We start from the raw sequence: 26,062 nt of genomic DNA, 5'->3' as shown, positions 1-26,062 counted from the left end.
AAACAACCCCAAAAGGTTAACGCTGTGTGGCTTTGCTAATGGCGCCTGGGCGAATGATGCCACCCAGATTCTCCGAAGGCATGAAATCAGAAAGAAATTACCTTCTTTTCTGTTTTCTTTTGCTTGGAACAATCCCATGTTTGTGAAACAGAAAGGCAAAGATAACTCAGGAGCCTTGCGTGACCATTCTACAAACACAAATGAAATTTTATTTATTGACTTGAAATGAAATCCAAGGAGTAGTGAATCAAAAGTGTGTAAGAACTGAGCCCTCCATTGAGCGGATGCGTCATCCAGATACCTCCAAAAAGGCAACAACTCGACAACTATCTCTGAGTCCTGGCTTTATGATTCAGGCTGTCTGAATCCTCCGTTCCCAATAGGAACCGGCCCAGATTTTGAGACCCTTGCGGGAAGGCTTTTCTGGCCACAGGGAGATTGGTTAAAGACTTTACTGTGTATTTATACATTGTACGTTGTGCATTGATTCCAGTCCTTGACTTGTGTTGTGCAGTTGTGCAGTGTTCCTATTCTACATGGAAGTTGCATAGTGTCCAAATAGCTCATCTCCACAACCTTAGACGAAAAGATACTTCCTTTGAGATCCAGGGTCCTTCTGTCTTTTGCAAGGCTGCCCCATTCCCCTTCAATTCAGAGGTTGAGAACATTTCTCAAGAAGCCTCCATATTCTTGCATTTGGAAAACTTTGAGGTGCTGTTTAGGTAAAACATGCCAAATGCAGCCCCAACATCAATAACATCTTGACAAAATTTAATCCTGTGACTCTTAACATTGTCATTATTTTTCTTTCTTCTGTATGATCTTAACACCTTTGTCTGATGAAGAAGCCAGTGGAGATTTGGAAGCTTGCATCATGTATTTTGTGCATTTTAGTTATCCCAATAAAGATATTGTTGCTTTGTGGGTTTTGGATGCTACTTTGCTATATGGCTACCCCGGATGTATAACAATTCAGCGCATGTCTTCCATGTTGAGGCACGCTGTGCCGCTCTCTAAACTTGTTTAAAAATTCTGCAATGATGGTTTTCCATGCCTTACCTCTCTGTAGACTTTCCATCAAGCTCCTATTAAAATGTTCTCCCTTTGCATTTACTTGCAGATGGCAAACGGTTGAGCGTGCGTTTGATATTCCTTTCAGGCAAGAAACTGGCTCCCCACCAGGAGCCTGGAAGGCAGTAAATGGGTTCTTCAGCAGGAGGCCAGACAGTGTGCAGCCCCACTACTGTGAAGAAAAGGTCTCCGGCTCTATACAAGCGCCATTATCGGAGATCAATTCCCGGGGATCTCCTTCTTGTGTCAAAAAGTGGAAAGGGGAACTTGATAACCTGGCAGAAGCAGGACAGGAAGTCAAAACTTATTTCTAGTCTGCAAAGGTGATGGCATGACTGCAATGGGCAGCATGCTGTCAATGCCCAGCTTCTTCCATAGAGAGAACGGGGAGAAATGTTAGCAATGACTATACAAAATTGCACAACTCCGCCTGTGCATCCATTCCTGGCCATCAATTGTATGATTTGTACAATCCCTTTGTGTGTATCAGGACCAACTGTCCTGATTTTGCTTCCAATTCTGGTGGGACAAAAGAAGGCAAGTGACCCAGGATGCAAGACTATCAAATAAGGACAATTCCTTGTGGCTCTTGAGGAAAAACAATAAGGTCTGATTCATATTACGCATGTTTTACAGCCATCTCACTGTGAGGTTATCCTGCACTTTGCATTGTATCTGTCAGTAAAAGCAAGGGAATTTAAATTGTTCTGGAACTGGCTGAAGCGACCAAGTCGTCTTACTCAGTTTCTGAAAACAGCAAAAGTAGCCAGGATAAACCATCTGCAGCACCATTCTCAATGCCAGGAACACTCCATCTTGTAAGATAACAGTTTGGCAGATGACCTGGAAATCCTCATTCCTGCCTTTAGCAAACTCTTCATTCTCAACAAGGTTGTAAGTGGGTTGTGCTCAACACACAATGTGAGAATGCCACCCCACAGGTAAGTCTGCCATTCCTCCATATGCGCGTTGCATGCTTTCTGAGCACAGAATATGCCCTTTATTATTACATTTTTGCCAAAAGTACAACTGGAAATCTCTCGGTCGATCTGGTTAAGTACAGCCCCAAAACCATAATCAGAGACATCCATAAGTTGCAACTGCATTTGATGCTGGATCAGGGAAGAACATTTGTGGACGGTGCACCTTCAGTGATTTCACTGTCGTAAGTCTGGTTTGTGCAGCTAATCTCCAGAACCAGGTTCCTTCCTCTGAAATGGAGCCTCTAGTACCTGGTACTCCTTGGTGGTCTCCCAACCAAGTAATAACCAGGGCTGACTATGCTTAGCTTCCAAAATCAAATGGCATCTGACACCTTCAGAGTATTTAGGCCAGGGCTTGAGATGTGATATAGACAATTAAGTAATACTGTCCAGATTCTACAGCACAGTCTACATTTCATAACTTTACGAATCTTTGGCTAGGTTGCCAAAACACAACGAAACTGTTAGTGGATTGTGAAGATTAACATCCATGCACTCTCAAGTGTGTTCCAATCAAGGCACATTGGCTACTTCTGGTGTGCATTGCACACTCCTATTGTGCTCTTTCACTTTCTATACAGTGCTCAGATGTATGTCAGGGAGTGTCTTAATGCACATCAGACCATAAAGCATTGGTCTCTCTACCGTTGTCCAATGGATGCCCAGATGCTGTAACACTGCCATAGGGTGAATATCGATGTTGCAAAAATACTCAATCGAATTTTGCGCACGCTTGAGGCCATTTACAAAGACATAAGCCCCAAGCAGAATGCCAGCCATTAATAATGATTAATTTTAATACAGATGTAATAAATTTAATTATTAATTTTATCTAATTGATTAATTAACTAGGCAAGGAAGCAATGGAGTACCTAGTATAGCTGACACCTGGTGCGGATGCCTTTTTAATACTCTCCCTCCTCTGTGAAGTCAAAGGCTTTCATGGCCAGCATCCATAGTTTTTTGTGGGTTTTTCGGGCAATGTGGCTATGGCTGGCATCTCCCTCCTCTCTTCAACAACATTTTTTGGGTCAGCGGAGCTGCTTGCTGGGTAAGAACGGGAAGAGACTTGCTTTTTCACGTGGGCATTAGAGCCACCAGACCCAAATGGCACCCACTTCCCACCAGTGCACCAGTTTACAACCCAAGGTTTCACCAAGTGTGGTCCGAACCCCTCGCACGCCCCTAGTGACACCCCTGCAAGCGTGCTTGCACTCTGTACATGCTTGCACACACAGAAACTCCTTCATCTATAACCAGTGAAGATGGGGAGAACTGGGACTGCTGGAAAGCACACATTTGCTGGTAACACCTTCAGCTATTTACTCCGAGTGTCACAACATTCAATGATTACGACCCCTAGAACTTGTAACTATGGTTCTTAAGCGAATGAAACAACAGAGCACCAAACCAAAACTGGAGACTGGGCGCAGGTGTGAGCACAGGGCCTGGATTTATCTTTCTTTGACAAGCGCTGATATTATACTTGGCATTAAAGGACTGTGACCTCCTCACCGGAGTCTGACCTAAAGCCAAACGTGCTCCTGATACTCACAGAAAAGCTTACAAGAGGTTTCTGCAGAGCTAACAAGGCCTGTTCTCCGCTCTGATCTAAGTTTGCTGAAAGTTGGAGGTCACACCTTGAGGACAAGAGCTTCCTGCCGGCTGAACTTCTTTTAGGCTTGGTTTTTGATATATAGGCTTCTTGTTGCAAGGTGGTCAAGGTTGCCGCTGGCAAAATCCTACGAAGGTGTTGTGCAGCACAGATGTCTACCTGTGGAGTTACACATTGGCGGTGGTGTCCTGTGTTGTGTTGAATGGCAATGTTTCATATTGAATGGCTATGTTTTGCAACTGGATGCGCAACTGGATTTTCAATCAAATGAGCCACTGAATGCTACGAAAGAATGTGCATCTGCATGGATGTGCAAGGCATTGTTAGACTTCTTATTGCTGAAAACCTACGTGATTTTTCTTGGTGACGTCATGGCAAATGGTAATGATGACATTATGGACACTCACACAAACAAGAGCCAGAGCCAATTTGATTATGGAAGAATGGGACATCATCATCATAATCATCATCATCATCATCATCATCTCAAGGCCGCTTGGGCCAAGGATCATAATGTCCAGTTAGAAGCAAGTGCCAGCAAAATGAAATGGTGGGTATATTTTGGCAGCCGGAGCATTCAGCTGCTTCCAATGTATTACTTTCAAAGCGAATGTGTAAATTACAGGACACTGCGTCCAGCCCTACAATTTTTGCTCCAGCATTCATTAGTAAGAATTCAGAGGCATCGCCCGTGTTAAGTCTGGAATATTCTCAGTATGCAAAGGGATCCTGCAGCATCTTTGAGACTAAAGTTGCATCTACATTGTAGAAACAATGCAATGGGATATCTCTTTAATGGTCACGGCTACATCCCACAGAACCCTGGGGTTTGTAATTTTGTGAGGCAATTGCACCCTTGGGCAGAGAAGGCAAAGGACTTTGCAAAACTACAAATCCCACGATTCCACAGGGTGGAATTAAAGTGGTGTCAAAACTGCATCATTTCTATAGTGTTGCACCCTAATTGTGCAAAAGAGGTTGGAGCATGAGCTTTCGTAGACTTAGGCCTACTTAGAAATAATAATAACAATATTTTTTTATTTATACAGCAATAAAACAATTCCATTTAAATACAGTAGTCCAAACAATAACATTAATGTCAATTCACTAAAATAACGGATCATCAACTAACATTCACACTGACATTCATACAATCAGATCAGAAGCGGAGTATTTCCTATATACCATCCCTCAAAGTGTCTACTATGGATGAAGCTACCATGATCTGACCAAGCCAGCAAAATAGCTTCTTTTATTTACATAGATGCGCACAAAAATCTGTGATCATAAACAGTGTATGCACAACATTAAAGGCCTTGCTGTGTGGTGCTGAAGTTACTTGTCAACCACAAAGGGGAAAAATAAAGGAAGACCCTACAACATCCCAGCATGCTGGGCAACCTACACCTAATATATATTGTAAGCCCTTCGTTTTCGACAGATAAATGTAATCAAGGTTTATACATTCAGGGAAGCCAACGGGACGGGCTTGTTTCACTCGAAGGATCAGAAGAAAATTGTAACTAATGTTGTGGAAAATGACTTTGATATTGCTTTCTCAGTACAGGATTACAATTAAGGTTGCAGCGTGCACAGCGCAGGGAAAGAATAAATGAATGGTAACAAATCAACACAAACAGCTACTGTCAGGAGTGCTTTGCTGACGGGAAGTAATGTAAGCATTACTTAAGGTTTTATGGCTCTCGTTTTTATCCCGGCTTAAGTAGCGGAGTTTGTACCGAGCTGAAAACAGTAAACAAGCCTTCCTAGACCAGGCAGTGAAAAATGGAAAGGAGCAAACTATCTCTTATTAACTTTGGTTTGTAAACCATGCCATCCCAAATTAAACTGGATGGCAAGGAGTAACCAGGAGCAATGAGTCTCTCCTCCGAGTATAATGCTGCAGTGCATTTGAAGGCAAAGAGTAGGGGAAAGCCTTGTATTGTAATTGTTTGATTGCATTTTAGTTGTCACTTTTGCAAGGTTTTAATTGTCCTACTGCGCTTTTAGACCATAAGCAACATTGAGTCCCAATTTTGCAAATAATAATAGTAATAACAACATGGGCACTCATCTAGCTTTGAGGAAAGTTCCTTATGGAGGCTTTGGACGTGGCTTTATTCCTAACTTTTTACTATAAGATTTTTAATTTTTCTCCCTCATGAGAAGAAATCTATGTTATTTCCCATGCTCCTTTTTCTTGCACACTTTTCCTAATGTGCTTTTCCCCCCTCAAGGACTTTTCCAACTGTACACATTTTTAGGCATTCCCCCTTTTAAAACGGGCGCATGGTTTCATGGGCACAAAACACATCACAAGCCTCACGGCTGTGGAAATTTCAAGCATGGTGTGCTTTGTCTCAGAATGAATCATGGAAGGTGTGAAATGAGTAACTTTGCTCGCAATAACCTCACAACCGCTGAAATTCCTTTCCGATCCTGACAAGTGTGCAACATCATACCAAAAACCACAATTGTTTTACTATTTTTAAACCCAGCAGAGACTGCAACACAAAACTCTACTTGCAAACTCTTCTTCATCCAAGCCTAGATTACAATGCAGGAGATTACAACCCTGAAGGATGGTTTTAAAGAACAGGATCCAATTCCTGGATCAAACATACAAGCCGAGGAAATCTCACCAACCCAGATGACCAAAGCTGTAGCAACTTTATATACCACCAGGAGGAAGCCATTCTCCAAACCACATAAACAAAGTCAGTCTGTCTCACACTTCACTATGCCTGAAAACAGAACTCTTTAAAAAGCAGTTTTTAAAAGCAAACATATCTCTTACTACTATTTAAAATGCAGGTCATAGAAGACTTTAAGCCAGTAGTGTCCAATGACTGACATATCAATGGTGCAGTTTATCCGCTCTGGATTTCAGCCTGAACTTTAAAGAGCTATCTATGATGCTGAACCCTCTTCTCCAACATTGGTTTCGCACATTGGATCATTCCTTTAAAGTTCATATTTATTTATTTCATCACTGATACCATCCGCCACCATTGGTCTGGACTGAGCCCTTGCTTTGTAGGCTACAGTTTAAACTTGGGAAACTGCTCTTACAGCCCATGACAGTCCTGAGTATTTTGGATTCGTTTCATGTGCTTTGCAGTCCACTACTGACACATGGTTTCTAGACATAGTCTGTCTTGGGTGCGAGACAAATCAGAAGTGGGGAAAGGAAGAGGAAGAGAGGGGATGAACGTACAGAGAAATACACAGACAACTGTACAAGTGATGCTGATAGACAATCATGGTTCAATTCTCAGGTTCTGCAGCTTTTATGAAAGGTTGAAATCAAGTCTTCTTGAATAGGAGTTTGCACATTTTGGAGGGAACAGAAAGACCTACTTGCCTGGTCAGCATCACCTTCCATGGCCAACATGTGCTACTTGCATGGCCAAGATGAGCTTTTCAGGTCTTCTCCAGAAACTTGCCCTGTCCTTTCTTCCATTCATAACATGGACATTCCCAGTACACAAATGCAAAACAAATTCTCCAGGTCACAAGAGAAACAGCGCAGCAAAGGAACCCAAGATGCTAACCTGGTGTCTGCTGATGGATGATCTCTTCTGGGTCTTGCAGGTGGATGAAGACGAGGAGGCCAGCTGCACCGAACAGCAGGATGAAGGAGAACATGCAGGTCAGCTTCATCCTTGATGTCCTTCAATCAATCCAGTTTGGACCCACGGGAAGAAGAAAGGGTAGACTTCTCCAGAGCATAGGCTGTGGTCATCGTTTCAGCTGGTTTTCCATTCCCATGCGACCTGGTGGGGAGTGAGCACAGACCCTCTTAGAAGACTTGTCACTGCAATCCTATACTGTGTCTAGGATCCTGTTAGTGATATATGTGAGTGTTGCACACACCTATGGGGTTTTGAATGGGGTTGAAGAGGTTAGTCTTTGGATGCATCCCATCCCAAATCGTCCCCTAGTCAACCATCAACAATGCTATGGAGGAAGAAGGAAAGGAAGAGGGGCTTTAATGGGGAGGCAACTGGAGAGTTGTAACCTGAAACAGTGTGCATGTGTGTACATGAATGCACAATAGACAGACCGATAGACTTTGGTGTTTGGCCCCTCTTCTTTTTTCTAGACATATGTGCAGATTGTTATGCTTAGGTTTTACTTCCCTCTTCCTCTCTTTCCTTTTTTGTCTGGTGCATTATATCCACATTTGCCTCAAGGTTTCAGATGTGAAAGTGTTCATGTGGAGGTGCATTAAATTGTGAAGGTGGTTGAGCATTTGCATGTTTATGTTCAGTTGTGCGATGTTTCCAATTCAGTGCTAGGGTTGCATGGTACAATTAATGTGTGATTCATTCATTCTTTTATTCACTCACTCACTCACTCACTCACTCACTCACTCACTCACTCAGTTCATACAATACAATGCATTCAGTTCATTCAATCATGGGGTTTTCTTGGCAAGGTCTCCTCAGAGGTGGTTTTGGCTGTGGCCTCCTCTGAGGATGAGAGAGTGTGACTTGCCCAAGGTCACTTAATGGGTTTCAATGACTGAACAGGGATTCGAACCCTGGTCTCCTGAAGTCCCAGTCCAACACTCAAACCACTGCACTATACTGGCTTTTGGCTGTGGAGTAGTTACTTCTGTTTAATAGTCATAAACTCACAACTAAGGCATGAGTTGTGCTATTCATTATGCTGGGATAAATAATGAATATCAGTACAGGGAGGTCATAGCCTACATGTGTGAACAGGCAAGGAAGACGCAAGCCGCACCAACGCTGGGCTTGCGCAGCCATCTCAAAAAGCCTCCAAATGTCCCCTTTTTAGCCACTGCAAACATGAATTACAGTGCCATTTCTCCATGCAATAACTGGAAACAGCAATGGAAAGGGGACTACTGCATACCTGCTACAGGACTTTATAGCTCATTTGTGCTCAGGATTACAGTCATAATTAAATAAATGGCCTACATTTCTTGTTTCGGTTCCCCCCAGTTAAACAATAATGGACAATTCACGCTGGGACAGATATGATCTCAATGTTCTTTCCTTACGCCTTTATTTTTTGGGTGGTGATAGAAATAAAACAAGCTTCATCTTGTGCGCTTTGGGGTAGCAAACTCCTTGACTGCAGAGGAAATAAGAATGATATAGATATTGGAAGGTCCATAAGCTTAGAAATAGTTGGGTTGAAAAATGTGCAACAGTTGGGCTCTTTTAAAAAACATATGTTTGCAAAATAAATTGAAACCCTTGCACCCTTCTTGTTAGTATCTGTTATGGATGCTGCTGGAAAACTATTCTGGGAATAATGGGAGCTTGGCTGGTGTATACTGGTGTATACTGTGGAATTATTAAACTCTTAGTAATCTCAAGGAAAAGCAAATTTAGCTTTTTAGGGGGTGCATCTATACTGCAGAAATAATGCAGTTTGATACTACTTTAGAGTAAACGCAGCCGACGCCGACGATGATAATGCGGTTAAAGTGGCACCAACATAGATTTCATTTCTGCAGTGTGGATGCAGCTTTCCAGCTTGCTTTCTCAAAACTTAGCAAACTCTCATTAACAACTTTCCTAAGTTTTCAGAAAGCAGCGAAGCAAGTGCAATGCTTCTTCTTCTTTTTCTCTTTCTTAAGAAGGAAAGAAAATTAACAACTTTTATATCCAAGCGCATCAAGGATCCACTTCCCCTCCCGACACGCAAGTCCTCTTAATCTTTAAAGTCTCGGTGACTAATTTGCCTGTCACCAAAAGAGTGCAAACACTTTCTCCCTAATGACTGAGAGCCCCATCTGTTTTGTCAAGGTGATTTTCAAACTCCCAGGCATTTCGCCGAGACGCGCGCCGCGGTCCCCCGCTAATCGTGATTTTTGAGTCGTTAACGTGAAACCTCTAATTAAAAAGAAAGTCTGGAAATAATTTTCTCACATCAGCCACCCACGAGTCAAGAAGGGAACGGGGCAGAAGCTGGCAGTTGGAAGCAAGGGGGACCCACACAGATTTGACATTTCTTGCATGAGTAACGTTTAGCGGAATGATGGGTGCGCATTACCAGCGCACGGATGGAGACGCACTTCGATATGGAAACCGGGGCTGGAATCTGGTTGGGGTTTACTGCAACTTCCCCGGTCCAAGCAGGTGGGCATTTTTATCAGACACGGAAAGGAATATCCTTGCACCATATTTGCACCCGCTGAAGTGTTACGGAAGAATTGCTCTGCGGAGAAGAGCCCAGAACAATTGGTATATTTTCTCTGAAGATGCCAGCCACAGATGCTGGCGAAACGTCAGGAACGACCTCTTCTAGAACATGGCCACGCAGCCCCAAAAAAACCACATTGGTGTATTGTTTTAAATATCGTTCACTTTTTAATGCCATTCCCTTTTAAAGGTGTAATGTGAACCAGTGTGGTGTAATGGTTTGAGAGTTGGACTACGGCACTGGAGATCCTGGGTTCGATTCCCAGTGGGTTTCATGGTCAATCAGAGATTTGAACCCAAGGTCCCCAAAGTCATAGCCCCACTCTCAAACCACTGCACCACACTGGCTCCCATTAAAACACATTAAAATAGTAAAATATATTTAAAATGATATACCATCCCATGTGCTCTTCTGCACAGAATAATCCTTCCATTACACTTCAGCATGTTCAACTATGGCAGAATATTCTTTTCCCCCCACCACAGTTGGCAAACTACTATACCTATTCATCCTCTTATGCAAGGATGAAGTGGCCTAAAATTTAGACCCCTACCTATATATTTTTAAACCTCTGATATGTTGTTTTGTGCTTTCAAGTTGTTTCTGATTTATGGCAACCCTAAGGCGAGCCTATTGTGGGGTTTTCTTGGCAGGTTTCATCAGAAGGGGTTTGCCATTGGCATCCTCTGAGGTTGAGAGAGTGTGACTTGACGAAGGATCTGGGCAAGGGGCTAAAATAGTTCCCAAATCTTTGAATGGCATTACTTCCCAAAGTATAATAATCTGACTATCTTTGTTTCTCTCTCCGCTCTTCCTCCAATTTCTCCAAAACCAACACCGAAACTGATGAAAACCCCTTACGTCAATCTGAAAACCTGGTGCCCATCCTTGGCCTTTGCTAAACTCAGCCCACCTTCCCCCTTTGTCCTTTTCACAAGATCCCATCAAAGCAAAGCATAAGGAACCGGCCTAAATACCAAAGCCTCCAAGGTTTGCAAGAAAGGCTGAAAATAACAAAACAGTAACCTTTGCGGCATCCGTTCTCGTCATGCGTTTCAGGTAAAGACCGTCGTTCCGCAAAGAAATTTTCTTCCCCATAACTGCAGAGCCAAAAAAATAAAACGAAATAAAACAAAACCTCTCTGAAAAGTGAACGCTTTTTGTGTTGTCAGGGATGCAAAAGGTCTCCCTCCCCTCAATCCTCCAAAATTAACCTTTGCTAATGTTTGCGCAACCTCCTGCCTTCCTGAGCAGCAAAGGGTTTGGCAGAGTTTCAGAGCCTGGCATTGTATACACATTATTTTGCATGAAACCCGTGGGTTCCTCGCTGCCAATCTTCATAAGAAAGAGCAACTGACCTTTTTAGCTCATATATAATTAAAGCTGGGCCTAACGTTTTGCAAATAAATAAAAGATAACTATTTTCTTCTGCGGATCAATGGCATCTCCTGTAATTTTTCTTTTTTTCTCTTTTTTGGACAGAAACATTTGAAAGTTAAATTATGGCTCCCTTTATGTATAATCATTGAATCCAAGACACGGGCCATTCCTCCCCGATTCTTGCACATTTGTCAATGGTACAGCGCACTTTAAAAAAAGAAAAAAATTCAAACAATTATTAATATTGATTGGGACTAAAACAATATTGGATCTCGATATATCCCTGCTTTTTTTTATGAATGACTTTGCACCGCCGCGGTGATTATGATGAAATACTATTTGCACGCTCAATTTCTTTTCAGCAAGCAACTTGGTAGGGAGCTGCTGCTTATCATTGCGCTGCACTGATAATAATCAACCCATGGAATATAAAACCATTTTCTAAAGTTCTGAGACGAGGCATAAAAAATGACCATCTAACTCCCTATCTTTCCTCACTGTATCTCGCTGCCAGAGATAGTTTGCCGATAGTTGCCATTGCAAACGGTTCAGCTTTCAGGCCCAGAAGGAAAGTCAGCAACTGATCTCTCACTTTGGAGTTTGCATCCTCTCTAGGCAGGAAAAGAATATGCTCAATTATTCATTTCCATCTCGAAGAAAAATGGGTTCCTCCACAGTTAGGAAAACCCATCAGGAAGAATAATAGAGTGGCAAGATTATTATTATTATTATTATTATTATTATTTTGCAAAGTTCTCCCACAACTTTATAATGTCCCAAAGTTTTCCAGGGGAATTGTTTGACAAAGAAATACACTTGTCCCTCCATCTTTGCTAGGGTTAGGGACCCCAATGAATATGGAAAAACCGCAAATAACAAAAACGCCATGTTTTTGCCCAAGAGGACACCTCTCTAGAAATATCTAGGTCCTCCAGCGCTACTCTGTGGTCAACATCCAAAAGACACTGACCATAGAACTGCGCTGGAGGAGTTACAAAGGCCTAGTAGAGTATTCTCTCTAGGAATATCTAGGTCCTCCAATGCAACTCTATGGCCAACATCCGACAGACACTGACCATAAACAAGTAAGAGCTACAAAGGTCTAGTAGAGTATTCTCTCTAGGAATATCTAAGTCTTTCGGCACAACTTTTAGTTAAAGTTGACCATAGAGTTGCACTGGAGGACCTAGATATCCCTGGAGAGAACATATTAATCAAACCCATGAATTATCAAATCTGCAGATATCAAAGCGGCAAACTCCAACAAATACCAAGGATCTATTGCGTCGGCATAAATTCCAAAACCCCATTGAAATGGGAAGCCACCAGCAACAACAGTTTCCTAGTATCTTTTCCACAGAGACACAGAGAACTTAAACGCAGAATCATAGAGCTGGAAGGGTCATCATATCCAACCCAACTCTGCCATGCAGGAATACACAATCAAAACACCACCAACCTGACTTGGGACGTTCCCAGCTTTTATCTGTTCTTTGGGTTCATTGTGCCCATTACCTGCCCTGTCCTTCCATTCCAGTGACCATGGAGTGCCAACCATGGACAAGAAGCAATGGAATAACAGCCTCAATATCCAGAGATGGGGTGACTATGCACTGTCAAGCATAAATGTGCAGGTTTAATGCCACAAACTGGGGGGAAAACTATGAAAAACAGCCCCTGGAGATCCAGATAGCAACATCCTGGCAAGGTAGTATTTTTCAGGGCTGAACAATGATGGGAGTTAGGCATGAACACCGGGGTGCAAACTGCAACTTTGATCCCAATGATGACTTGCTGCAGCCATGCTGAGATGCCCCCAAATAACTACATACAACATTTTGATTGAACACAGCAGGAACACAGAGTCTTCCCTCTCTTCCCTGAAAGAGTTTTCCTTTTGAATCCAAGCTTCCTTTTGCATAGACATTGCTGCCATTTGGAATCGTATGGGGTGAATGGTACATATTTCCAAAGGCAACCCAGTCCAACCCCCTTCTATGCAGGAAAACACAACTGAAGCCACAGTCTTCCAAAGAAAAAGACTCAGTCTCATACCAAAGCAGTCTGTTCCACTGTCAAACAACTCCTAAAGCAAAGAAGTTCTTCCTTAATGCTCAGGTGGAATCCCATTTCTTACAAGTGGTTTCCATGCTGGGCTGCATCTGCACTGTAGAAATAATGCAGTTTGACATCACTTTAGCTGCCATGGCTCCATCCTCCAGAATCCTGGGATTTGTAGGTTTTTGCAAAGCACCGCACTCTTTGGCACAGAAGGCTAAAGACCTTGTAAAAATCCAGTACAAAACCCAGGATTCCATAGAGCTACAGGACTTAAAGTGGTATCAAACGGCATCATTTCTACAGTGTAGATGCACCCCAAGAGTACTAGTGACGATGGTAGGAATGAAACAAAAGTCCTCACCTGAAGATCTTGAGGTTTTAAAGCACCGATTCCCAAACTTTGGTCCTTTAGATGTTTTAGGACTTCAGCTCCCAGAACTCCTGACTTTGGCTGGGGCTTCTGGGAGCTGAAGTCCAAAACACCTGGAGGAACAAAGTTTGGGAATGACTGCTATACACAGAGATGCATGCAATCTTTCAGACAGTCTGCTTTCAACAGACCGAGGCAGTCACTGCTGATAGAAAACAGAACCCAAATGAAGAAATGGTGAAACAAGATAGCGTTCTCAACACCCTGATGTTTGCAAGGCACAATAAAGAAGATCTAAAGGTACCTCTTCCTGCCCAGAATCAATGAAGACTCGACATCCTCAGTAGTCATAAAATGTTTGGTTTCAGATGAGAGGAGGAGGAGATCAATGGCTTGTATTAAGAGCGAGAGAGAATGGCTGAGTGAGATCTGTGCAAAAGAAGTCCTGTCCGCAAGGGAAGAAGATCCAGGGCAATCTTTCACTGCGGGTCCCTCTTGCGTAGCATTAGCTGGACTCTCTTGTCTCGTATTAGCTAGACAGAGCTACATTTCAGGAGGGTCATGCAAAGGTTTCGAAAAACAGCAGGAGCCTCGCTGTCGGGAAAAGTGGCTACATGCGTCAAGCCGGAAAGCCAGCTTTGGCCAAACAAACTTTGCTTAGCTATGAGGACACAGCTAGCTAGACATGCAATGCTCTGGATTCATCCTTCTCATGTTAGACCTCACCTGCACTACAGAAAACAATGCAGTTTGACACCGCTTTAACCACCATGGCTCAGTGCTATGGGATTCTGAGATATGTAGTTTTAGGCAATTTTTAGCCTTCTCTGTAAGAGAGCTTTGGTGTCACCACAAGCTGCAGATCCTAGGATTGCATGCAATTGCACCATTTCACCGAGGAAAACAAGGACCCGCATGGCGAAGCAACCCTGGAGTGGTCAAGATGGCAAAAGACACAAATGAGGAAGAATAGACAATCTGGGAGAAGCTGCAGCAGTTTGCTTTTGCTTGAGGCAGCTGGGAAGGACAAGATTTTGCCCATCCACTCATCTACCTTCTATGCAATTCACTGAATGCAAACTACTTTGACACTTTGGACTCCATTTGCTGCAATGGAAGTAAGCTGAGGGCACACTGGAATTGAAAAAGTCATCAACACTTGTTGCTTTAGTACTTAAGAGTTGGAGAGGGACTTTTTAAAGTGCATGCCTTGTTTTCTCTCTCTCTATTTCTCGGTTGGTGCAATTGAAGCTTTTCTGCTTCCCGCCTGAAGAGATCACTTCCTCGCTCCCCTTCCTCTCTTAAAAATTAGTATTTACAGCTTTTTGTCTGTGAAGCGTCCATCCGCGAGGCTTATCCGCTTCAAGACGGCACACAGACACATACAAGAGAGTCTCTTGTATTCAAGTATAGTTAACTTTCTTCTGACTATACTTCCCTACTTTGTATGGATTTCTTTGCAACAGTAAAGTAAGACCCAGGGTGAGACATCTCCAAGACTCCCTGTCCTCCGCTGCTCTGCTCAGGTCCTGCAAATTCATACCCATGACCTCTTTTATAGAGAGTCCATCCATCTGGCATGCAGTCTTCCTCTCTTGTTACCTTCTACCTTTCCTAGCCTTATTGTCCTTTCTAGCAATCTGTGCCTTCTCATGATGTGGCCAAAGTATGATAGCCTCAGTTTAGTCATCCTGGCTTCCAGGGAGATCTCTGGCTTGATCTGTTCTATTTGTTTGTCTTTTTGGATATACCCAGAATGTTTGGAATTCACAATCACTACTTAGTCCCAGGTTTGACCCTATTGCCACAATCGTAACTCACCCTTCAACCCAATTTTCCCCATCTTACATGGGGAGAAGGAGGTCCATTTTGGCCATGATTGGAGCCTAGTTGAAAGATGTTACCAAAGGCCTCCATGATAGCTCATGCCTTTGACATTTTCCCTCTTTTTCCCCCGTCTCTTTGTCCTTTTGATATCCTTGGTGCCTCTTTCATGAGTCCCGGGGGATTTGAAACTAATTTCCCGACCGTCATTAGCGCGAAACTTTATCCTTCATTAAAACCTAGCATAAGGAGAGAAGAAGAAGAGTGTGGCATTTTCACACCCTTTTTAACTTGATGAAGTGATATGCAAATAACACTGCAAACCAAGGCAGCCATAGTTAGGCATGCCACACACACGCACACACACGCACACACGCACATTCACACGCTTCCTCATTAAAATCCAAGCAATTACACCGAGAAGAGGAAGATGCAAAAGAGGAGCCCGGTGCTCCCATTCCCCCCATCCTGCAGATGTTTAATTGTCCCTCAGGAGGAAAGCACAGGTTTAATTAACGGCAAAGGACAAAGGAAAGGAGGTGAGGCCAGCCTTCCGCTTCCTCCAGGAGCTGTGACTCCGCATATAGTAGGCTCACAGGCTGGATGTAAAGGCACAGCCCTGGGCAAAGGCTGGGCAAACATCCCCATAGACGGATGCACCAGGAAGACAAAAGGATTTGACATAAAGGCAGAGGAGAACAGGCTGGCCATGATCCAATGTGCCCTTTCTTGCAAGAAGGAGCCACAAGGAGGGAAGGCACAAGCCAAGAGAGTAAAGTGTAAAATGGTGGTTCAGGTGGTCAGGCAATCCGCCCTGCATTCCACTTGGATGTCCAACATGTGGAACCTATTTAGAAAGTAGGGCCAGGGTCCTACATTGATGCACAATGCTCTGCCCATATCGTTCTGTGTCTTCTTGAACCCTGGAAATGACAAGGACCACCTTCTGCTCACTGCTTGGCCCAAATGGGTAGAGAACCATCCCATGCACCCTGTCCAAAAAGCAGACACACAAATGAGCTGTCTAATGTGTTGAACATATTTTGGAGGTAGGGTTAAGGACCTCCATTAAATGGGTTGTGAATAATGCTCTGCCCAACCCTGGTTACTGTCTGGGCTTCCTTCTGCTTACTCTGGAGATCAGGGTTCGATTCCCTGCTTGGCCATGAAACCCACTGGGTGACCTTGGGCAAGCCAAATGCTCTCAGTCTCAGGGGAAGGCAATGGCAAACCTCCTCTGAACAATTCAAAGATATAGCCATGTTAGTCTGTAAAATCAGCATGTAGAGAGATCTTGCTGCACCTTTTGAGACTCACTGAAAGAAAGAAGTTGGCAGTATGAGCTTTCCTAGACTTCAGTCTACTTCCAAATGCATATGAGAAAGTAGACTTAAGTCTAGGAGAGCTCATGCTGACAACTTCTTTCTTTCAGTGCCTCTCAAAGGTGCTGCAAGATTTCTCTCCATGATCCTCTGAACAAGTCTTGTAAAAAAACACCCATGATAGGGTCACCTTAGGGCTGTCATAAGTCGGAAACATCTTAAAGGCACACAACAAAATCACTAATAGCATGCTGCTAAGGGTTCGCCATCTTAGAACGTCCCTTGAAAGTTCATACTAAAACACAGAATGGATTCACCAATCCAGTGATATGGGAGTCACTAGTGGAAAACAGTGGGAGAAAGGCCCCCATTGGCTTCCTAAGATTTCGCAGCTGAGCTCCCAGCTGCCAAGGACCTCTATTTTCCTGATCCAAACATGAGATTTTGGAGGGGGCTGGCTTGAGGGGAAATCCGGGGAGGGGCATATCACTTGCCAAGGAAACGGTCTGGAAACTGTCATCACTCTATAAACACGCCACAAAAACAGCAACTGGAACTTGGGAGCGAAAACTAGCAAATGGAATTATCGGCTTCTGAAGAGTGTGAATTTTTTATCCACAACCTAAAATAAACCCGCAACGGGACCCACAACACCTGCTTCTATATTTTATTGATGAGTTTCTCAGAAGCGCAAGGGTATGGGGAAAGGAGTTGGCTTCATAGGAGAGGGGAAATGGAGGACTTTCAGCCGAACAATCCAGCAGCTGAATGCCAAAAAGGAAAGAGACATAGATATGGTGACCAAAAGTGCAATATGGGTGTCCTTCCTAAGGAATGAGAGGCAGGAAATGTTAGTTTGCTTACTAAGGGGAGCCAGCTTGGCTCAAATCAGGCATTAAAGGCAAAACAAGGCTTTGGCATGTGATTGGGATTGGTGAATTGCCTTTGCATCCATTGCTCCATCTCCAGAGACGGTGGTGCTATGGAGACAGGAGTGAAGATGCAAAACAAAAGGAGGAAGGTATTTGCTTTGGAAATGCATCTGATCCCTTGGGGGTTGCTGTGGTGAGAAAGAAAAAGCCACCTTGAGGATACCTCTTCTTATATAAGCCAACAAGAAATTCAACAATAAAACCAAAACCTCAAAACTTACTGGTCTGCTGAAAGATTTAACTCGGGGCATGTCTACCTGGGCCAAATGCACCGGTTCCTCCTCCCTGCCATGCACCTTCACCACAACCTAGCAACTGATTGTTTTGTTTCTAGCATATTGTTATACAGTAATATTTTATTATTTTATAGTGATGCATTTCATCGTCTGTTTTTGACTGTATATGTTTGAAGTACCACTCTTTGGTGGAAAGGACGTTATAAATAAATGATGATGTTTATTATAATAGAAAGCCAGTGTGGGGTAATGGTTGGAGTGCTGGACCTCCTCTGAACAAAGCTTGCCAAGAAAACCCCAGGATAGGTTTGGCTTAAGGCTGCCATAAATTGGAAATTACTTGAAGGAAGTCAACAACATCTACTTATTATTATTATTATTATTATTATTATTATCCTGTTCAAAGTCCTAATTCTACATCAGACTGTCTTCCCAAAGGAGGACTATTTCTGCACCAAATCTGCCCTAACCCTTGCTAAACTGGTGTAAAAATGCTCACCTTTTGCTCCAGATTTTGCAGCAGCTTTTTTTGTGTGTTTGTTTTCTGTGAAACCCTTCTGTTGTGTGTTTTCCAGGGTGAAAAGTTAGCCACTGTTTGTTTATTTTTCAAGGGTTTGAGGGCTTGTAGGGTCTCCAAAGGGACATCAGAGCCTGGCAAAGTGTGAACTCAGGGCCAGGTTTGGCCAACTAGCACCACTTTCCCCAACCATGGTCTAGCGGGATATTTTCTTACACAAGCCCTGTACTCTGTCATTCAATCTTTAATGAATTAATCCAGTTATTACACCAATGAACTGGTCTTGGGAGGGCAGAAATGCTCCCTGCACCATCTCAGGCCCTTCTTTTTCTTCTCAGCTCCACAACATTTCATTCAACTGATGGAAAGGCCGAGAGGTCACCGCCGTATTTTCATAATGAGACATTACATACCGAGCAGCCCTTAAAAAACACGTAAATCTGGGCAGAAAAAGGCTCCTGACAAAGAATAATGGCGGTGATGACCTCTGGGGCAGAAAGGTTTTGTCATTAGGAAGAAGGCCGCGCCAGCCTCGGCGCAACAAGCAAACGCCATGCACTGAACAAGATGGAAAGGGTGACCTCTCCATCAAGGAGGAAACGGCATCCCATTCCAACGAAGGACCAGAAAATTATTCTTCCTTGAATGTGATGGCTGTGAGAAGCTCATCATGGCAGACTACCTCTGCAGAGGTTCAGCTGGCGCGAGCGTGCTCCCGAAACCCTCCTCCAAATTTTTCCTCCTGATGCCTGATATTCTCTATTTTAGAACAACCTGGTTCAGGTCAGTCTGGGAAATTCATCACTCTGTCTCTCAACTTGGATTTGTTTGTTTGTTTGTTTGTTTGTTTGTTTTGGTCCTTGTTGATTCCTTTGAGCTGTCAAGCCACAATCATCATCATCTTTAACTTATATCCCACCTACTCTGATTAGGACCAAGGATTTAGTGGCAGTAGAAGCTGCTACAGAGGTAGCATGGCATAACACTACTGAGTGTTGTACTACGACAAAAGTGCCCCTCAAATCCTACCATTGAAATGCAGCCCCCCTCCTCGATAAAACCATTTTCAAGGTGGGGAGCAATGATACGTTCAGCCTTTCCCCGGCCACCGACAATGCAGACCAGGGTTCGAATCTCCACTCGGTCATGGAGACCCACTGGGTGGCCTTGGGCAAATCGCATACTCTCAGAGGAAGACCAAGGTAAAGCTCCTCTAAATAAATCTTGGCAAGGAAACTCCATGATAGGTCCACCTTAGGGTTGCCATAACTCAGGAACAACTTGAAGGCACACAGCAACAGCAAGAAGCCACTATGGTTGGATTCCTCCATCAATCTAGTCTAGACCTAGCATCTCTAGTGATTCCGAAACTCTGGCCCTCCAGGTGTTTTGGATTTCAATCATCTTGGTCAATGGTCTGGGACTGTGGGAGCCCAAGCCCAAAACACTTGGAAGGTCAAAGTTTGGGGATCACTGCACCGGAAAACACCTTGGACAGTATCTGGTTGCCATGCTCCTTGTTGTTGTTGTGTCCAACACACTTGGATAGTGTTGCCATATGTTGGAGTTGATCTGAAGGCGTATCACAATGACAACTTCGGGTTTAATTAGTAGGAGCTATGTAACATTTTGAACTTTGGCCCCAAAATAAGTTCAGCACCTTAGCGATGTCTCATAGAACCAAGATCAGCTATAATAATAATAATAATAATTATTATTATTATTATTATTATTATTATTATTTCTATCCCACCTCTTCAACAAGATTGAGGGGGCTTACATCAGTAAAAACCACATAATACAATAAAATAATTCCACCATCTCCATCCTCCTTAAAACAAATCCATATAATAATTACAACATAACAATGACTATAGTAAAATACATTAAAATCATTAAGACAATCACAACAAGAGCAGGGTAAGACCCAATAATATGCACTCACTACCCTAAAGAAACAGAGTTCCTAGCCACCTTAACAACCATCTCCTTCTCTAATCTTCCATAGGAGACGTTCTTAATCCTAGTTTACTAAATCAACGCCTACATCAGTTCCATTGTTTCAATGGGTCTACTCTAGTTTGGGACCAACAACAGGATCGAGGCCATTAATCTGACTCTCAAATATTTTCCAGACAGACTTGATTCTTTATACGGTATTTTGTTTCAATATTTGGTATCCGGCAATTAATGTTTGACTGCGATACGCGGCGGCATTAGATGTGTGACAGCTGACAGGCTTATAAGATTTTTACATATGATGACTGCCAAAGCAATCAAGAGTTGCAGAGATGGAGAAATAAATTCCACTGGATTCAAAAGTGCGACCTTTTTACAGTTTTGGAGGCTCATTGCAAGAAGAAAAGCAAGCCTCGCCTGAGGAATTCAGACATATGGAGATTTAGCTGGGAACTCTAGAGGACCCCCCTCTAGTGCTTTTCAGTTGTTCGTCTTCTACTTGGAGATGTCTCTTGTTCTCTGGTGGTCTCCCATCCAAGCATTAACTTTCTCAGTTCTGTTTAGCTTCCAAAATCAGAAGAAATCAATGTCTTCAGGGTGGTATGGTGATAACAGATAAGGAAGGACCGGTAACTGCCTTAAAACGAATCGGACACTTGCTCCATCTAACCTGCCTTCCCACCCCTGACCGACTCTGAAGGCTCTCTCCAGGGTTTCGGATAAGACCATGATCTGCCCCCCTGGGCATCCCTTGCCTTCGCTCCTGGTGGTTTTACAACCAAGTATTAAACCAGGTTTGACCCTTCCTTAGCCTCCAGAATCAGAGGAAACCGAATGTGTTCAGAGAATGGTGCTAATGAAGCAGAAGAGAAAATGTATTAAAGGATGTAGAGGAAATCCATACAATAGAGAAAGGTGCCAATTATAGAAGTCTTGGAAGAAAAAAATGTAGTTTGATAAAAATGTATTCCATCCAAAAAGTAAGTCTTCACTTTTTAATGACCCTCGCCAAGATGTAAAGAATAAGATCACGCTTTTGTAAGAGAAAGTAGCATTCCTTAATCCCTTTACTTTCTGGGTTGAAGAGACGTGGAAATAACTATGACTCCCAATTTGCAGAGAGCAAACCTGGTGTAGTGGACTAGGACCCCAGGAAACCAGGATTAAAAATCCCCTAAAAACCCAAGTTCAAACCCCCCTGGAAACCCATTGGTATACCTTGGTTAAGTCTTAACATTGGAGGAAATCCATGGTGAACCTTCTCTGATCAATATGTAGAGAGATCTTGCGGCACCTTTGAGACTATATTGAATGAAGAAGTTGGCAGCATGAGCTTTCATAGGCGAAAGTCTACATTCTCAGATGCATGGAGTGCATCAAATCCCACCAGGAAAACCCTTTGAGAAGGTTGCCCTAAATCAGGCAGCATAAATAATCCAGTTCTGATACTGCTTAACAGCTGTGGACCCATGCAATGGAATTCTGGGATTTGTAGTTCTGTGAGATATTCAGCCTTCTCTGTCAGAGAGCTCTGTAGGATGGTGCCATGACAGATAAAGTGGTGTTCAAGTGTACTATTTCTGCAGGCTCAGAATCAAGGTGAAGGCATGTAGCAACAACAACAACAACAAACCTAGCTCTAGGTAGCGCTCTTGCAGAACTGACATTGTTGGGAGCTGGTCTGTTCTTGTGTAGCTCCATACCTTTCCATGGAGTTCATTCTGGTCAATGCATGCCCTTGGCATGAACTCACCGAGAAGCAAGGGAGAACTACATTATATTTTTATGACGCCGTTCTTCTTACACCGCTCCTAACAAGAAGATCAAGCAATGCCCCATAATATATTCCAAAGAAGAGATCTAATGAAAATCGATAACTCTGAACTGACCGGCAGAAATGCAAGCGGCGCGCCTTTAGATGCGTGTTTCCCCAGCCACAAATCCTTGCACATTTTGCACCTGTGCACACCATAAAACAGGGAGCAATGCTAAGGAATGGCCTACATTGAGTTGCAAAGGTAGTTTCAAGGTATGAGGGACGGGAGGAGGAGGAGGAAAAGCACACAATTCATTTCCAAGATCATCTTCTCCTCTGTGGGGAATGAGCTCTGCATTTGGCTGTTTTCATTCTCTCTTGCCCTCCTCTTGTCTCAGGGAACCAAGTGTCATTGCAGCCGTCTGTCAGTATTCATTATCCCAGAAAGAGGTGGAGAAATTTCTATAAACTTTACCCGAAAGAAAAATAAGGACGCTTAGCTATTCCGCTCCTGACAGGCCGTTTTGGAAATCTCCCAAGAATCAAAGGAAACCGGACTACATTATATTTTTTAATCTGTCAGCATACCACATCTATAGTCAAAGCTCACTATTTCTTGCACGCCTGTATTCAGAAACTCCTTCTACATCCAAATGGCTCTGACAAAAACATTCAAACTGTATTTTTTGAATTGTCTGAGAGGTGAGATGCTCCCTTTACTCCTGCAATATGAAAACCTGTTTGCAAAGTGCACTGAGATAACAAGAGTTATGGGTTGCATAAAGGTATAGCACGCAAGAAAATCATAGTTTACACCAAGGTTGGGCAATAGCCCAACTGTATATTGCATCCCCAAAGCATCAATGTACCTTCGTTTTTCATCCAAGTCCTTCTCAAAATGGAGACAGATAGCAATGTCGTTTCACTTCCTGCCACCATTTTGAAAAGGCATTTGGGAATTCTGGGGGCAGACAGGGATGTTTTGGCAAGTTTAGGAGGATTTCTGTAGCATTCGGTGGCAAAACTGCTGTATTGCAAGAAACAATCATTCTCTCACAGAGATGGCTAAGTACTTCACAAAACAGCCAATCCCAGAATTCCATAGCATTGAGCCAAAGCAGTTAAAGCGGTGACATGTTGCATTGATTTTGCATTGCAGATGCAGCCTTGAACAAGAGAAGATGAAAAGGTGAAATGATAGCTATTTTGAAATAGCTGAAGGGCTAGGCATAATAGAGCCAGTGTGGAGCAGTGGACATTTCAATGCTGGATTGGGGATCTGGGAGACCAGGGTTCAAATCCCCCCTCGGTCATGGAGTGCCTTGGGAGACCTTGGGCAAATCACAGTCTCTCAGCCTCAGAGGGAGGCAACGGTGGCAAACCCTCTCTGAAGAAATCCTGCCAAGAAAACCCCATGCCAAGTTCGCCTTAGGGTCACCATAAGTCAGAAATGGCTTGAAGTGGCACACAACAATATACCACCGAACAGGGTCTAGTTTGGCCAACAGATTAAGCTAGATACCTCCCTGGAAGCCAAGACGATTAAATCTGTCATACTTTGGCCACATCATGAGAAGACATAGATCACTAGAAAAGATACTAATGCTAGGAGAGAGATATAGAAAGAGACGAAGACCTCAAGTCAGACGGATAGACTCTATTAGGAAAGCCATGGGTCTGAATTTGCAAGAGCAGAGCATTGGAGGAAGAAGAGACCTTGGAGATGTCTCATCCACAGGGTCGCCATGAGTTGAGGCCAATTTAAAAGCATCTAACAACAACAACAGCAAGGTTCTTATGAAAAGCTTAGGGGCTATTTATTTGTTTTTAAGTCTCTCTCTCCTCTCCTTCCAATAGCAGCAGCCTCTCTACCTGCTTCCCAGGTGGCCTTCTCCATCCGCACCTGTGCAGCCTCCTGTATCTCTAAGGTGCTCTCCACCTTCTCTGGATCCTATTTGCCCGGCAGAAACATCTCACCTTGCTTCTGCCAAGGCTATTTATGCCTCCCCTCCTCTGCCGCCGTTCATGACCAGAATACAACAAGACAATTTGGCACTTCTCTCATTTTTGCCTCTTGGGAAGGTTGAACCGGAGGCCAGCTGGAGGTTTTCATTAAGTTGAGAGATGCGAGGCGTGCGTCAAAAAGACGACAAGGAGGAGGAGAAAAGCTTCCCAATAAATCCTGCAGTTTCTGAAGCGGATCAAAAAAGCTCCGATGGCTGATGGTGTGACATGGGGTAGGATTAAATTTGGACCATACGTCTTTCAGGTGGGGAGATTAAAGGAAAGCAATAATGGCCAACTTGGAAGGCAAGCAGGCCTGGCGTAATTGCCGCCTTTAAACGGCTGGCCTCTGTGTTTAGGAAGCAGATAGAGCAAAGTCTTCAAGCCGACTAATCAGACTGATGGCTAATATCTCGGCTCATTCTCTTCCATGCCAGCTTAAGGATTTGGGAGGAATCGAATGGGACACCCTTAAACGAAGCCAATGAGAAAACAAAATACAAGTAACCAGGGCATGGTGGTCCAGAAAGGAACCTAGGAAGACTAAGGCTCCATCTGCACTGCAGAAACAATCCATGTTGACAACACTTCAACTGCCAGGGCTCCAATCCTAAGGAGTACTGCGATTTGCAATTTGTTGTGGTATCAGAGCTAAGGTTAAATGTCTCACAAAACTACAATTCTCAAGAGTCGATAGCACTGAGTCAAAGTGGCATCAACCTGGATTATTTCTGCAGTGGAGATGGAGTCTAAGATAACCAGGTCAGGAGCATCCCAGAGCCTGAGATTTCTGGGCCAAAACTGGAGATGGAGGGATGTCCCCCGGTGAAATTATGTTTTATTGTCTCTGTCTGTTCCACCAGTTGGAGCAAAGGGCATCATAAATAAACATCGTTGTTGCTGGAAATGAACTGTCATTTACAAATTTGCAACACTTGATTTATATCTATTAACTTTTGCAAAATGCACAGTGACCTCAGTCTAAAAGGCTCCTTGACTGATCAGAGGTTGGTTATATGCAACTTTGTCTCTCATTGGAAAGGCGGGGTATAAATAACTCACCACCATCATCATCATCATCACCATCCAGGGCTGACCCCACAAAAATGGGAGAATCTGAACCCCAACCTGTCACCCAGAGGTAACCCAAGAAAACCGGAGACTTGGGACTATGCCTTGAGATCTGGCAAAGCTTCTTTTTGTCTTCTGAGGTAGCCTCATTATTTCGTGGCTGTTCCTGACATCCATTATAAAACCGGTGAATTTCACAGGAAATAAAATGTATGTACAATAGGCCCTTGCTATATATTGGGGTTTGGGTCAAGGACCCCTCCATGGACAACAAAATCCCTGGATGCTCAAGTCCCATTGAATACAATGGCTTTGTAAAGTGGTGTCCCTTATATACAATGGCAAGGGCCATCCAGTCCATGAATGTACCTTGTGCATGCAAAGGCACGTCTGTTTGGTTGCACACTTGCTTGCTCAGCATCACTGTTTACCAACAAGGCTGCATTGAACAACCCTCCCCTCCACGTGCATGAGAACGGTTTCTATTTTATTTCACTTCAAGGACTTATACCCTGCTTTTCTCCGACAGCGGGATTCAACGGTTGGCGACGTTGTTGGCAACGTTGTGCGCCCTTCATCCGTGAACCTAACCAGCGCCAGACCTCACCGTCTTGCGGAGAATGAGCCTGTTCCTTAGCAACTCCGAAACAAAAAACCAGTTGGGAGGGAAACAAACACCAGCAAAGGTCAAATTAGACAGAGCGGGGCCACAAGTTGTCATTTCAACAATTCTCACGCAATATGAGAGAAGAGAGATTTCTTTCAAAAGGTGTTCAAA

General features: G+C 43.5%; 1 protein-coding gene across 3 annotated transcripts in view; it reads right to left on the bottom strand.

Annotated features, from left to right (window-relative positions):
- Positions 1-26,062, bottom strand: part of CHST8 (carbohydrate sulfotransferase 8) — a 163,429-nt gene that overhangs the window by 112,372 nt on the left and 24,995 nt on the right. For 2 of the 3 annotated variants that reach the window (XM_089540731.1, XM_089540732.1), the window contains exon 2: positions 7,224-7,445. In XM_089540731.1, the coding sequence (XP_089396857.1) occupies positions 7,224-7,332 (109 nt within the window). In that variant the 5' untranslated portion in view covers positions 7,333-7,445. Of the gene's footprint in view, positions 1-7,223; positions 7,446-13,967; positions 14,035-26,062 lie in introns of those variants that run through there. The other variant, XM_089540733.1, reaches the window with a different exon arrangement.

Source organism: Sceloporus occidentalis, unplaced genomic scaffold (genome assembly GCF_023333645.1).
Source record: "Sceloporus occidentalis isolate IW3139 unplaced genomic scaffold, rSceOcc1.0.p SCAF_10, whole genome shotgun sequence".
NCBI classification, from domain to species: domain Eukaryota; kingdom Metazoa; phylum Chordata; class Lepidosauria; order Squamata; family Phrynosomatidae; genus Sceloporus; species Sceloporus occidentalis.
The sequence above is the reverse complement of the archived record's forward strand: the minus strand, read 5'-3'. Positions and strand labels throughout refer to the sequence as shown.